We start from the raw sequence: 13,825 nt of genomic DNA, 5'->3' as shown, positions 1-13,825 counted from the left end.
ATACAAGCTTGAAATAAAATAACTTTATATCAATAAGTGATATGGCAGCCACAAAGAGCTAATGCAACCTTAGCTTATATTAAGAGAAGAGTGGGGGTGGTTAGGTGGCACAGTGAGTACAGCACTAGCCCTGGAGTCAGGAGGACCTGAGTTCAAATCTGGCCTCAGACACTTAGCACAAAAACTAGCCATGTGACCTTGGGCAAGTCACTTAACCCCAATTACCCTACCTTCCCCCCTCCAAAAAAAAAGCAAAGAAAAATAGAGAGAAGAGTGATATCAAGGCCTATGGGGCAGCTACATGGCTCAGAGGTTAGTGTGCTGGGTCTAGAGACAGGAAGACATGAGTTAAAATACAGCCTCAGGCAATTACTAGCTCTGTGAGCCTGAGCAAGTCACTTAATCCTGTTAGCCTCAGTTTCTTCATCTGTAAAATGAACTATAGAAGGAAATGGCAAACCACTCCAGTATCTTGGCCATGGAAAGTTTAAATGGAGTCATGAAGAGTTAGACACAACAGAAATGGCTGAAGGACAATAAGAACATCAGGGTCTAGGATTGTGCCATTTCCTTATCATAACGTTTCTGAAGTATTGTCATCAGCTTTGGGCACCGCAGTGTCCAGAGGGCATTGATAAGCTGGAAAACATCCAAGGAGGAAAATGAGAATGGTGAAGGACTATGTTGGATGAGAATCTATGAGGGGAATTGGGGAGAATTAACCTGGAGGAGAGAACATTCAGGAGAGATATGATCATTCTCTTCAGCCATGTGAAAGACTGTCCTAGGAAATAGCGCCACCCAGAGGAGAAGCACGTGGCAGAAGCTGTAAAGCACAGTTGGGCTTGATGTTGGGAATGATGAGTAACATGGCGGCGCTCCCCAAAGTGCAAACAGCAGCTGGAAAGTGGATGGCTTCCTTTGTACTGAATTTCCTAAATAAAATTTCTTGTAAGAAATTAATGTAATCAAGCAAAGTGAATTCCCTCAGTGGCTGCGTACACATATTTATGATGTCAGTATGTGGATATCACACGCATATACACATCTCTGCACATCTATGTCTTGCCATCTATCCTAAATCCATCCCTCTTTGTATTGGCCACCATGTTTCATCATGAGAAAACCTCCATAGGATCAAAGCCCTCAAGGTGAGTGAGGCCAAGTCCTTCATTTTGGAAGTGAGGAAACTGAGGCTCAGAGTGGCCCCACCTCAGAGTGCAGGGAGATTGGTAAGTCAGGTAGCATGGAGTGGGCTTCCGTCTTTCTTCAAAATGTGCATGGAAAACCTTTCACATGGCCTTTCTTTGTCTTTGGTCCTTAATATTAATTTCATCGGTCTATTACGTTAGTCATTTCATCTCCAGCACAGACCAGTCCTTTTTCTGTCACTTAACATCTTAGAGAGCCTCCTGGAAGTGCCCAGAAGTTCAATGATTTGCCCAAGGCTCCTCAGCCGATCTGGATCATGCATCAGAGGTAGAATTCCAGTCCCAGGCATCCTGACTCAAAGGTCAGCTTTCAATGCACAGAACTGGGCTCCCCCTCTTTGGGTTACTTACAGTTTTGATCTCAGTGCCAATCATGACTAACATCTATTTGTGGCAGGGGTGCTGGATTAATGGCAAGGAGAAATCTGTGTGACAATCAATAAGTGAGCACTTGGTGAGCGTGAAAGAGCTTGTAGGGTTCACAGTCTGGGGCTGATGAACTCTGCGTCATTCCAGCTTCAGGGACTGGACATCTGGAGTGTGTGTGTGCACATGTGCATGTGTGCACCTCTGTACATGTGTGTCTGCACCTCTGTACGTGGGGCATGTGTGTGCACCTATGTAGGTGTGCGCATGTGTGTGCACACATGCATGTGTGCATTCACGCAGTGTGTGTACCACTGTAAGTGTGTGCACCTCTGTACATGTGTGCATGTACTATGTGTGTGCACCTCTGTATGTGTGTTCATGTGTGTATGTACCTCTGTACGTGTGTGCATGTGTGTGCACCTCTGTACGTGTGTGCACATATTATGTGTGTGCACCTCTATATGTGTGTGCATGTGTGTGCGCACACCTCTGTACATGTGTGCATGTGTGTGTTCGTACCTCTGTACGTGTGTGCATCTACTGTGTGTGCACCTCTGTATGTGTACCTCTGTATGTGTGTGCATGTGTGTGTGCACCTCTGTAAGTGTGTGCATGTGTGTGTGTGCGTCTCTGTACGTGTGTGCATGTACTGTGTGTGTGCACCTCTGTAAGTGAGTGCATGTGTGTGCACCCCTTTATGTGTGTACATGTGTGTGTGCACCTCTGTAAGTGTGTGCACCTTTGTAAGTGTGTGCATGTGTGTGTGCGTGCCTCTGTATGTGTGTGCATGTACTGTGTGTGTACCTCTGTAAGTGCGTGGATGTGTGTGCACATCTGTATGTGTGTGCATGTACTGTGTGTGCACCTCTGTATGTGTGTGCATGAGTGTGTGCACCTCTGTAAGTGTGTGCATGTGTGTGTGCACCCCTGTATGTCTGCATATGTGTGTGCGCACCTTTGTAGGTGTGTGCATGTACTGTGTGTGTGCGTGTGAGATATGTCTCACGGTGGGTTTGGCCTTGGAATGGACTTGTAACCGAGATTGCCTCAAAAGGTTTGTCACCCAGTCTCTGCTCTGAACCTGCTAGCCTTGCTTCAGACGAGGCCAAATTCACAGTCACAATATTTCCCTCATTCACTTTCTCCCTCCCTAGGAGGACCCTGGGCAACAAATCATGGGTGCCATTCATCTCTGGCATCTCAGCACCACCAGAGACTGACACACATGCCTGTGCGCGCACATACACACACTATTTAGCCAATAGTGGATAAACAAATATTATAAAATGGAAATATTTAGGGAGATATCTTATTTCAGCACTTCACATATATTTGTGGGCTCAATCTCTAGTACTACAAGCACTGAATTAATTATAACTAAGAACTATTCATTATTTATATATATTCCAATTAGGATGAATGAGCGTGTTGTCACTGAAAGACAAGAAGTGCAAATTGGGCAGCTACACTCCCCGTGAATGGCGCCTTCAAAGCATTGCTGGCAACCCAGCTTGTTGGAAGTCTAATGTCAATGCCTGTCATTATTGTGATCTCTAGTTCATTGCATGCCTGATTTAGCATAATAACAATTCATTATAACAATAAAAAATACTTTACATATATTATCTCATTTGATCTTCACAGAAACTAGTGAAGTAGATGTGATTATTATCTCCATTTTACAGATGAGGAAACTCAGACTGACAGAGGTTAAATGACTTGCCCAGGGATATATAGTTGGCAACTAGCTAGCACAGTGCATACAGTTCCAGGCCTGGAGTCAGGAAGACTCATCTTCCTGAGTTCAAATCAAGCCTCAGATACTTACTAGCTGTGTGACCCTGGGCAAGTCACTTAACCTCTGTCAGTCTGAGTTTCCTCATCTATAGAATGGACTGGAGAAGGAAATAGCAAACCACTCTAGCGTCTTTACCAAGAAAGCCCCAAATGGGGTCACAAAGAGTTGGAATGGCTGAAATGACTAAATGATAACATGCATTTAGTAAGTCTATGAGATTGACTCTAAGCCCAGTGTTCTATCTCCTCCTTCACCTAGATGGCCCCTTATGGCTAGGGACTGGCATATTGTGTCAGATGCAGGAAGGAAAACCCAGGAGCCCTTTCTTGACAACAAAGTAACCACTAACATCAACGGCAGCTGCTTAACAGAGTGATTGAACATGATTTTTTTATAAAGAAACACCATCACATTTCCAGGCGGATATGAAATAAGGAGATGAGAAGGGATATATATTTATGGCATCTACTATGTGTCAGGCACCGCAACAAACACTTTTTATAAATATTATGTCATTTGATCTTGACAGAAATCACAGTGAAGTAAGTGTGGTTATTATACCCATTTTACAGATGAGGAAAATCAGACAAACAGAGGTTACACAGCCGGCAAGTGTCTGAGGCTGACCTTGAACTCAGCTCTTCCCCTGCAGCCTTATTGTTGTGATTGTCGTTGAGTTGTTTCAGTTGTGTCTAACTCTTCATGACCTCCTTTGAGGTTTTATTGGCAAGAAGAGTGGAGTGGTTTATATTTTCTTCTCCATCCCATTTTACAGATGAGGAACCGAGGCAGACAGGATTACGTGACTTTTCCCAAGGTCACACAGATAGTAAGTGTATGAGGCCAGATCCTGATTTCACGCCCAGTGCTCCATCCACCATACTACCTAGCTGACTATATACCTTAGACAGAGAGTGTCTCTGTAAGATTTTTTTTTCAGTCCTGTGATGTTATCAGTGTAGGGAGTTTCTGCTGAGGAAATTATGCTGCTAGTGAAAACCAGTACACTTTCTTCAATTTACAGACTGAGTTATCTGGGTATTGAGATATTAAGTCACTCCAAGGGTCACACAGCAAGTATGTGTCAATGACCAGACTTAAACTCAGATCTCCCCGCCTTTCAGCCTGGCTGCCAACTCTATCCTACTTGTCTTCATTGAATTAATGAGGGGAAAAAAGCTACTTGGCGTGTACTTGTGAGAAGGAAGGGAAAGATATCTCACACGTGCACCTGATTCTTCTTTTGGCCACAACACTCCGGAATCTTTTTCGCTGGAAGAGGAGACGGAGGTGACATCCTATGTAATCTGGCCCAACCCAACGGGGACAAATATGAGACAACTTTGTTAACTCGAGAAGGACCAGGCCCATCAATCGACAACAACGATTAGCTTGGTCCTTCACACCCTGTTATGCCACACGCTGACCTTGGTGCTGGAGATTCTAAGAGAAACCTGAGAACAAGACATTGTGTTGGGGACATATAGCATGCAAACAAGGAGGGGGAGCAGGAGGAAGAGGAGGAGAACAGGAGGAGTTGTGTTATTATTAATAACAGTAGTAGTTGTGGTTGTAGTTGTAGTAGAAATAAGAATATTGATGGTATTAGCTGTAGCAGTAGAAGCAGCAATAGTAATGAGGGTAACAACAGCAATAATGCTGTTAATAAGAAATAGCTTGGCCTCGTGTGGAGAGCTGACTTTGAAGTCAGGAAAACTTGGGTTTTAGTTTTGTCTCATATACTGGCTTTGTGTCCTTGAACAAACTCACTGCCGTCTGTGTTGTAGAGAAGGTACAGACTTGCTTTGGAAGGAGGAGTTTCCTCACTTGGGAGTTCCCTATACCAATACAATCGCAGGTCTACTCCCTGTGCCAGTAACAATGCTTATGATAATATCAACTAACATTTTATAGAACATCATGAAGTTTGCAAACCACTTGAGTTCCAGTATCTTCCCCCCACCGATTTGTGGAGAGAGAACATTTAAAATTAAGGTGATCCCCAAAACTTCCCCAGAAGTCTTGGCCTCCCATCTGAGTTCCAGTTTGTTAACAGGCAGTGGTGAAGAAGGGCTACACCCTTGGACTGGGGGACTACCAGCATAAGGGCACAGAGTCAGGCAATGGAATATCAAATCCAGAAAATAGCAACTCTATCAGAGTGGCTGACACACAGAGTGTATCAATGATCATAATGTAAAATAAGCCTGCAGGGCAAGTAGCCAGATTCTGAAGGGTTTTAAACGCCAAACAAGGAGTTTACAGTTTATCCTGGAAATAATAGTGAGCCACTGAAGCTTCAAGGAAGAGGTATGGTCCAAATTTAGGAATTAAGTAATTACTGCCAATTTCCCATAAAACACACACACATACATATATATATGTATGTATATACATATACATATACACACATATGTAATTTCTTGTAATCTTCTGAGTACAAGGCAATGTCATTTTATATGATATTTCAATATGTTCAAAGTGTCATTGAGTTGAAACCACCCAATGTATTTTCTTTATGGTTAGTCTGCATATAGCTGATATCCATCCATCCATCCATACTGGAGTAATTTGGTTCATTCCTGTGTTCTGTGATTTTTAATGTCATAAATACTGATTTGCAAAAGTGGGACTTTCAAAACAAATAATGTCATGACCTCCTGACTAGATTGTAGGATTGGATACCAGGAAGAAGGTGCCCCTTGAAGCCACCAGAGACCCTCTTGTCAATTGTTGTCCTCCCTCCCATTTCTCATCCAAAGCCAACAGTGTGAAGGGAGAAGGGCCACTTGGCACAAGAAGATGAATAACCAGGCTTCTTCTTTCTTGTCTCCTCTTTTTTTCTTCTTTCAGATCCTGCAATTGTCAATGGTGTGTACTGGTCAGAGTCCTTAAACAAAGTGTTTGTAGACAATTTTGACCGGGACCCTTCTCTGATATGGCAGTATTTTGGAAGTGCAAAGGGATTCTTTCGACAATATCCAGGTGAGTATCCAAACACACTGGAAACTGAGACTTGGAGACCCACAGTGCCAATATTTCAAAGTAATTCTCTTTCTCCCCCTCCTCATTAGATTTTTGCTCTAGCAGTTTCCTGTTCCACTGTCTAATAATGGCTTGAGATGGCCTTAGATTCTTGGAATACATAAATCAGCAGATATTTATTAAAAACCTACTGTGTGCTAGGAAGCAGGGAGATGGATACTCCAAAATGGCCCAATTCCTATCTTTGTGCAGCTTGGATTCAACTGAGAATCAAACAGCAGAGGGACACAAGGTTCAGTAGGTCCTACTGAGCTGGGGAGGATTTGCCCAGCAGAAGACCAGGGGCAAGCCCAGTGCTTCACTATGATTCTCCTCCAGGAACAAAAACTCCTCACCTGGAAGCTGACCAGCAAGCAGTGGAGTTTTTTGGCTACATGGTTTCATGAAATCACATCTTAGGGCCAAGAGGTCGTAGGTTCATGAATGTAGAGCTGAAAGACTCATTAAAGGCATGATTTCTCATTATCTTTACTAGCCACAGAAATGTTAGTGCTGTAATCTTCATAGGCTCTCATCGGCAATTCTGGAGTGCTTTAAGATTCCCAAGGCATTGGTCATATAGTATCTCATATTTGGCACACCTTTGGGAGGTAGGGGCTATTATTACACCCATTTTACAGATGAGGTAATATGACTTGTCCAGAGCCACTCAGCTAGCATCAGAAATAAGAATCCAACCCAGGTCTTAATGAGACCAAATTCAGCAGTCGCCCCATGACACCGTTGGAGACCAAACCTTGAGTCCCACATTCCCCCACCCCTTTTTCTCCTCCTCCTAAATTTGTTGATGTTACGGATAATGGCAGAGAAATTTCTCCTGAGTAATGATGAACGCCTTCTGATATCATGTCTGAGCCCTCCACTTCTTCCTGCTTGTATAGCCCTTCCTCTCCTTCATTTTCCTCCATACCTTCTTGCTCAAAACCATTCTTTTGGCAACAAGAAGGTTCTATAATGTGTTGGGCTGGAGGCTGACTTGCTTGGTAAGCCGTATGGCTTCTCTTGCCTCTGTTGCATTTCATTGGGTCTAGTCGTATCTTCTCTGCAAATATGAGAAAACTGAAGTCATGGAGGGGGAAGCGAGAAGTAGCAGTCAGGATTTGAACCCAGATCCCCCAACTCCAAATGTAGTTTTCTTCCTCTTATCCATGTTGCTGACCCCCCACACTATGATCTCTATTGGTAGAAAGGGTCCCTGCCCCAGGGACAACATGAGTCTTTGGAGAACTAATTGCAGAGAAATAGCAGAGCCTTGATTCGAAGGGCCTGGGGTGGCCCTAGAAGAACATGCACTGAATCACTAATTGACTCCTTGGATCCAATTCCCCTTGGAGGCCGCCTTCTGAACCCAAGATGGAGGTGGATAGATGCTCTTATCCTGGCTTACTGTGGTCTAAAGATGGGAGCCTGCAATAGCAGCCCACTCCTCTCCTGATCTTCAGCAAGGATTGGGAAGGCATTGGTCATTGTGCCAGACATGCTTCCCAAATGCCAGCAAGCACAACTCCCCCAAATGGACCATATTGGGCAGAGCCCCGGCCCAGCCTCCTTCTCCCGAGCAGGTGTGGCCTTCAGGGCTTTCCTGGGCCACTGCTTGTCTGCAATGGCAGGAAGATTTCTTTCTAGCTTTCTTTGAATTTTAATTAAAACGGGAAGCTTTAATTTTGCTTACGAGATGTAAGAACGTGACTTCGGGCTATGATTGTGCTGGCATTCCAGCTGCAGAAATCCTCTAAAGGAAGTAAAAAGGAAGAGAAAGCCCCACGTAACCATCGAGCAATTATGGGGAGTCATTTATGTTTTCCTTAAGTAATAAGCACCTGTTCTCTTGGAGCAGTAAGCCCCGAGCATGCTTCCTGTTGTCAGCTCCCTCAGGGGCATTGCTTGAAAAAGCACCCGACCCTTCAGGACAGTCTCATGGCCAGCTGCCTCTGGATGTTCCATGGGCCTCTGCTCCCCAGTCACCCCGGCACAGACCTTCTCAGGGCTTCTATCAGCTTGAACAATAAACAGTTCTCTGTAGTCAATTTGACAGGAAACCCAGGGCTAAAAGGGGCTTAATCCAGCATTGCAGTCTGTTTCAAGGAGACGAAGGGAGATAGATCTTAGAACAGATGCTGCTGAAATTATAGCATGATTTGGGAAAAGCCCATGTGGGAAACCAAGGAAAATTTTAGCCTTGGTGTGGGATTCAGTAATTGTAGGAAGGAAAAATAGAATGATCTTGGGCCTAATCTGTCCTAGCTGGATTGCCATGGGAAACTGTGGTTATTGTGATTTCAGAAAGGAAGGAACAAAATCCCTGATATTGGGGAAGGGGGTGTACTTTTGAGACATGTTTAATGGAGCCTACTGGAGTGGGAGAGGCTTGGATTTGAAATTAGAGGATATGGGTTTGAATCCCTGCTTTGCCATTTACTCTGTGAGAGGCAATGTGCCAGGAAAGATCTGGTCTAGATTTATAGTCAGGAAAACTGGGGTTTGAATCTCGCCTCCCACCATTATTAGCTGTGTGACTTTGAGCATGTCACTGAAGTTCTCAGAGCTCCAGTTTCTTCATCACTACAATTGAGAAAATAAGGGCATCTCCTTCCCAGGGTTGTGATGAGGGTCACATGAAAGAAACCATGGAAAGCACTTGGAAAACCTTGGAGCAGATATCAAAGTCAAAGAGAAATGGGGCCATTAAACCATGCTGCCGGCTGCAGAATGACTTTGAAAACCACATATTAACATTGTCTTTGACCTATTGTATTTTACTGATTTTGTTAACTATTTCCCAATTCCATTTGCATATGGTTCAGATCCATTCAGGAATGTTGGCCATGTTTGACCTTAAAACACCAAATGAATGTGAGTTATTATTATTATTACTATTATTAATATTTGTGAGGTAGTTTGGGGTAAAGTGACTTATCCAGGGTCACATAACTAGTAACATCAAATGTCTGAGGCTGGATTTAAACACAGGTCTTTCTGATCCCAGGATTGATGCTCCATCCACTGTACCAGCTAGCTGCCCCAGGACAGCTATTATTAAGGCAAGATGATTTTTGTCTCTGGGCCTCAGTTTCCTCATCTGTAATATATTCATCTAGATTCCTATAAGGTACCCTATAGGTTGAGTTTGATTACTATCATCTGGGTGATCTTGAGCAGGTAATTTCAGTTTTTTAGGCCTCAGTTTCTTCAGCTGCAAAAGCAGGTACTGTTCCAGAAATGTATAGAAAGCATCAAAGTTTCCTAGTGAAATTGTTTCCTTCCATCATGTTTTGTATGATGTGTTTTACAGGAAAGGGGAAAGCTGGTTCAGAGTCACGGTGGCAGGAAGGGTAATAATCTAGAAGCCAGGAGCCTCATGGCATTGAAACCCATAAAACCCACTTCAATTTTGATGAATCAAGGCCATATCCCAACCTCCGTCACATTTGTATTCATGTTGTCGTCCAGCTTCCTTCCTGGCTCGCTCTCAGTGACAGGCAGGTGGTGACTGATGGCAGAGTTATGCTCCTCTGCCCACTCAACAGGTCAAGCCCCAGGAAAATGATCTCCCCAAACTCCAGTTCATCATTTTCATAGTGCCTCCATTGTTACTTATTCATTTTTAATCAAGCTTATTCTTTCAAGAGATTGAAAAAGGAAAAAAAAATGGACAATTGAAGGTGAAAGAGATTTTCATGGAGGATAAAACAGGAAGTTTTTGGAAAGGTGAAGAGAAGAAATGCCCCAATTCTCCATTCATGCTGAATGGAAGCCTGTGGGATTTTGTCTTCAAGATATGTTAGTTCTAAATTTCCTTAAATGTGGTATGCTTTTTAGAAATATGTGGGTCAGGAGCCATTGGAGAATTTTTTAAAATTTATTTTTAATTTTCAATATTAGTTTCCATATGATTTTGAATTACAAATTTTCTTCCTGTCTTTCCCCCACATCCACCCCAAGATAGCAAGCCTACTGAATACCCCTTTCCCCAATCTCCTCTGTCTTATATCCTTTCCCATGTCCCCCAACTTTCTAGTAGGGAAAGATAGAATTCCATACTCCAGTGCCTGTATATTTTATTTGCCAGTTGCATATAAAAAAAATTTTTAACATTTGTTTTTAAAACTTTGATTTCCATATTTTTTTTCCTTCATCCCTCTTCATTCATCCCCACTGGGAAGACAAACAATTCAATACAGGTTGTACATGTGTAATTATGCAAAAGGTTTCCATAGTACTTCCAAGTACACAATATACTTCCATATATTGTGAAAGCTGAAATATATTTCCCTCCATCCTATCCTGTCCCCCCACTTATTCTGTTTTCTACTTTGACCCCGTCTCTTTTCAAAATTGTGTGCTTCTAACTACCTTCTCCCCCAATCTGCCCTCCCTTCTATCATTCTCCCTCCTTTCCCCTTCCCCCTACTTTCCTGTAGAGTAAGATACCCCAATGAGTGTGTATGTTATTACCTCCTTAAACCAAATTTCATAGGAGTAGGGTTGACCCATTCCCTTTGACCTTCCAGCTCTTCCCCTGCATTGTAACATTTTTCTCTTGGCTCTTTTATATGAGATAATTTACCCTATTATATCTTTTCCTTTCTCCTTCTCTCATTATATTCCTCTCTCACCTCTTAATTTTATTTTTTAAATATCATCCTTTCCTATTCAACTGATCCTGTGCCCTCTGTCTATGTATACATGTGCACACGTATACACAGACTCACATATGTATTTATACATGCATACAACCTCCTATACATACATATATATTCCCTTCAACTATCCTCATACTGAGAAAAATCTCATAAGTTACAATTATCATTTTCCATGTAGGAATGTAAATAGTGAACTTCAATAAGTTCCTTATTTTTTTCCAGTTTATCTGCTTCTCTTGCTTCTTGCATGTAAAAGTCAAATTTTCTGTTAATCACTGTTTTTTTCATCAAGAATACTTACAAGTTCTCTTTTTCATTGAATCACGATATTTTCCACTGAAGCATTACACTCAGTTTTGCAGGGTAGGTGATTCTTGGTTTTAATCCTCACACCTTTGACCTCCAGAATATCATATTCCAAGCCCTTTGATCCCTTAATGTAGAAGCTGCTAGATCTTGTGTTATCCTGATTGTGTTACTACAATACTCAAATTGTTTCTTCTTGGCAGCTTGTAATATTTTCTCCTTGACCTGGGAACTCTGGAATGTGGTTACAATATTCCTAGGAGTTTACTTTTTGGGATCTTTTTCAAGACGTGATTGGTGAATTATTTCAATTTCTATTTTGCCCTCTGGTTCTAGAATATCAGGGCAGTTTTCCTTGAGAATTTCTTTAAGGATGATCACTGAGCTCTTTTTTTGATCATGGCTTTCAGGTATTCCAATAATTTTTAAATTATCTCTCCTGGATCTATTTTCCAGGCCAGTGGTTTTTCCAATGAGATAGTTCACATTGCTTTCTAATTTTTTCATTTGTTTGAATCTGTTTTATAATATCTTGATTAATTAGTTTCCATTTGCTCCAATGTAATTTTGAAGGAATTATTCTCTTCAGTGAGTTTTTGAAATTCCTTTTCCATTTGGGCAATTTTGTTTTTTAAGGCATCCTTCTCCTCATTGGCTTTTTGGGCCTCTTTTGCCATTTGAGTTCATCTATTTTTAAGGTGTTATTTTCTTCAGTATTTTGGGGGTCTCCTTATCAGGCTGTTGACTCACTTTTCATGATTTTCTTGCATCATTCTCATTTCTCTTCCCAATTTTTCCTCCACTTCTCTTACTTGATTTTCAAAATCCTTCTTGAGCTCCCCCATGGCCTGTAACCAATTCATATTTTTCTTGGAAGATTTTGATGCAGGAGTTTGGACTTCGTTGACTTCCTCTGGTTCCATGTTTTGATCCTTTCTTGTTTCCCCAAAGGGATTCTATGTTCTGATTGTTCTTCCTTTGCTTGGTCATCTTGCCAGCTTATTACTTAATTTTTGAGCGCTGTGCCATGGTAGGATTCTGCTTCCAGAGTGGAGAGAGCTGTGTCCCAAATTGCTGGGGTTTTCCCAAATGTTGTCTGAGATATGGAAGGCACCCTCTCTACAGACACCCCAAGCTCTGGCACACTGGCCACACACCCCAGGACCACCACCCAAGACCATTATCCAGATCCAAGCAGGTCAAAGCAAGAGAGATTAGACCCTGAATGGTCGCTTGGTCCCCCTACGATCTGCAGGCCAGGAGCTGAGGAGGCAGCCATGTGGCAGCAGCTGCAGCTGCCACTCCTCTTCCACCACTTGCCCTGGGGGCAGGGGCCAGACCACACTCTTCTGTCACGTGGTTCTAACAGAGTTCCACACTGACCTTTTACTTTCTCTTTGGTGTTTATGGTTTTGAGAAGTCTGGAAACTGCCACAGCTGCTGATGATTCACTCCCCTGAAGTCTGCTCTGGCTAGCCTGGGCCACAGGTCAGGGCTGCCCTGAGTCTAGGACTGGGTGGCTCAGGTGGGATTGTGCTTAGTTCCCAGCTCGGTGCGATATATCCTTCCTGTTGCTTTGCCAGGCTGCCTTCATCGGGAGATTTCTTACTCTCTGTTACTCTGTGGGTTTTGTATAGAGTCATATTTTATAGGTATTGGAGGTATTTGGAGTGGGAGCCAGGCAGAGTTCCTGTTTTTATTCTGCCATGTTGGCTCTGCCCCCTCATTGGAGATTTTTTAAGAATTATGAACTCTCTGAGGACAGGCCCTGTGACTTACTTATCTTTGCATACCCCTCAAACCCTGTATTACTCTCCCCTATGCACATGTACATGCACAGGTGAACACTCACATCCCACTACCTAATACCCTTGCACATAATAATAACTCCAATTTTTTTCCCTAAATCAATAAATAGCAACTTTCTTGAAGAATCAGATCTAGGGATAAACATAATATAAAAACTATGATAAAGATGGTGGCATACAAGCAGGAAAACTCCATGAGTTCCTCCCCATAACCACCTCAAATACCTATAAAATATGACTCTAAACAAACTTTAGAGCTACAGAAGCCACAAAGAGAAAGAGAAAAACAAGCCTCCCTCTAAAGGCAGCCCGGCAGACCCAAAAGAAGGGTCCATCACTGTGCTGAGGGCTGAGCCCTACCCCACATGAACCCATGGTTTTAGCCCCAGGGCAGCCCTGACCAGAGGGTGGAGCAGATTTTGGGTGAGGGGATCACCAGCAGCAGTGGTGGTTTCCAGAATTATCAACCCATAAATGCCAAAGACAAACTAAAAGGTCAGTGTAGACTCTGTTGGAACTGGGGGAAATGGCTTAGTCTAGCCCCTGCCACCTGGGCAAGAAGTGAGGAGGTGTGGTAACCCTGGAGCCACCACCACATGTCTGCTTCAGAGCTCCTGGCCTGCAGATCGTAGGGGGATAAAGGGA

At 42.9% G+C, this 13,825-nt stretch overlaps 1 protein-coding gene across 1 annotated transcript in view; it reads left to right on the top strand.

Moving 5' to 3' along the window:
* CACNA2D3 (calcium voltage-gated channel auxiliary subunit alpha2delta 3) overlaps nt 1–13,825 on the top strand; it is a 1,089,703-nt gene that overhangs the window by 455,154 nt on the left and 620,724 nt on the right. Inside the window, exon 6 of the mRNA XM_069084367.1 lies at nt 6,232–6,363. Coding sequence (XP_068940468.1) covers nt 6,232–6,363 — 132 coding nt within the window. The remainder of the gene's footprint in view (nt 1–6,231; nt 6,364–13,825) is intronic.

Source organism: Petaurus breviceps, unplaced genomic scaffold (assembly GCF_028583685.1).
Source record: "Petaurus breviceps papuanus isolate PSGF00001 unplaced genomic scaffold, PetGlider_PUasm1.0 174, whole genome shotgun sequence".
Classification (NCBI taxonomy): Eukaryota; Metazoa; Chordata; class Mammalia; order Diprotodontia; family Petauridae; genus Petaurus; species Petaurus breviceps.
Note: the sequence above shows the minus strand (reverse complement) of the source record. Positions and strands in the feature narration are given on the sequence as shown.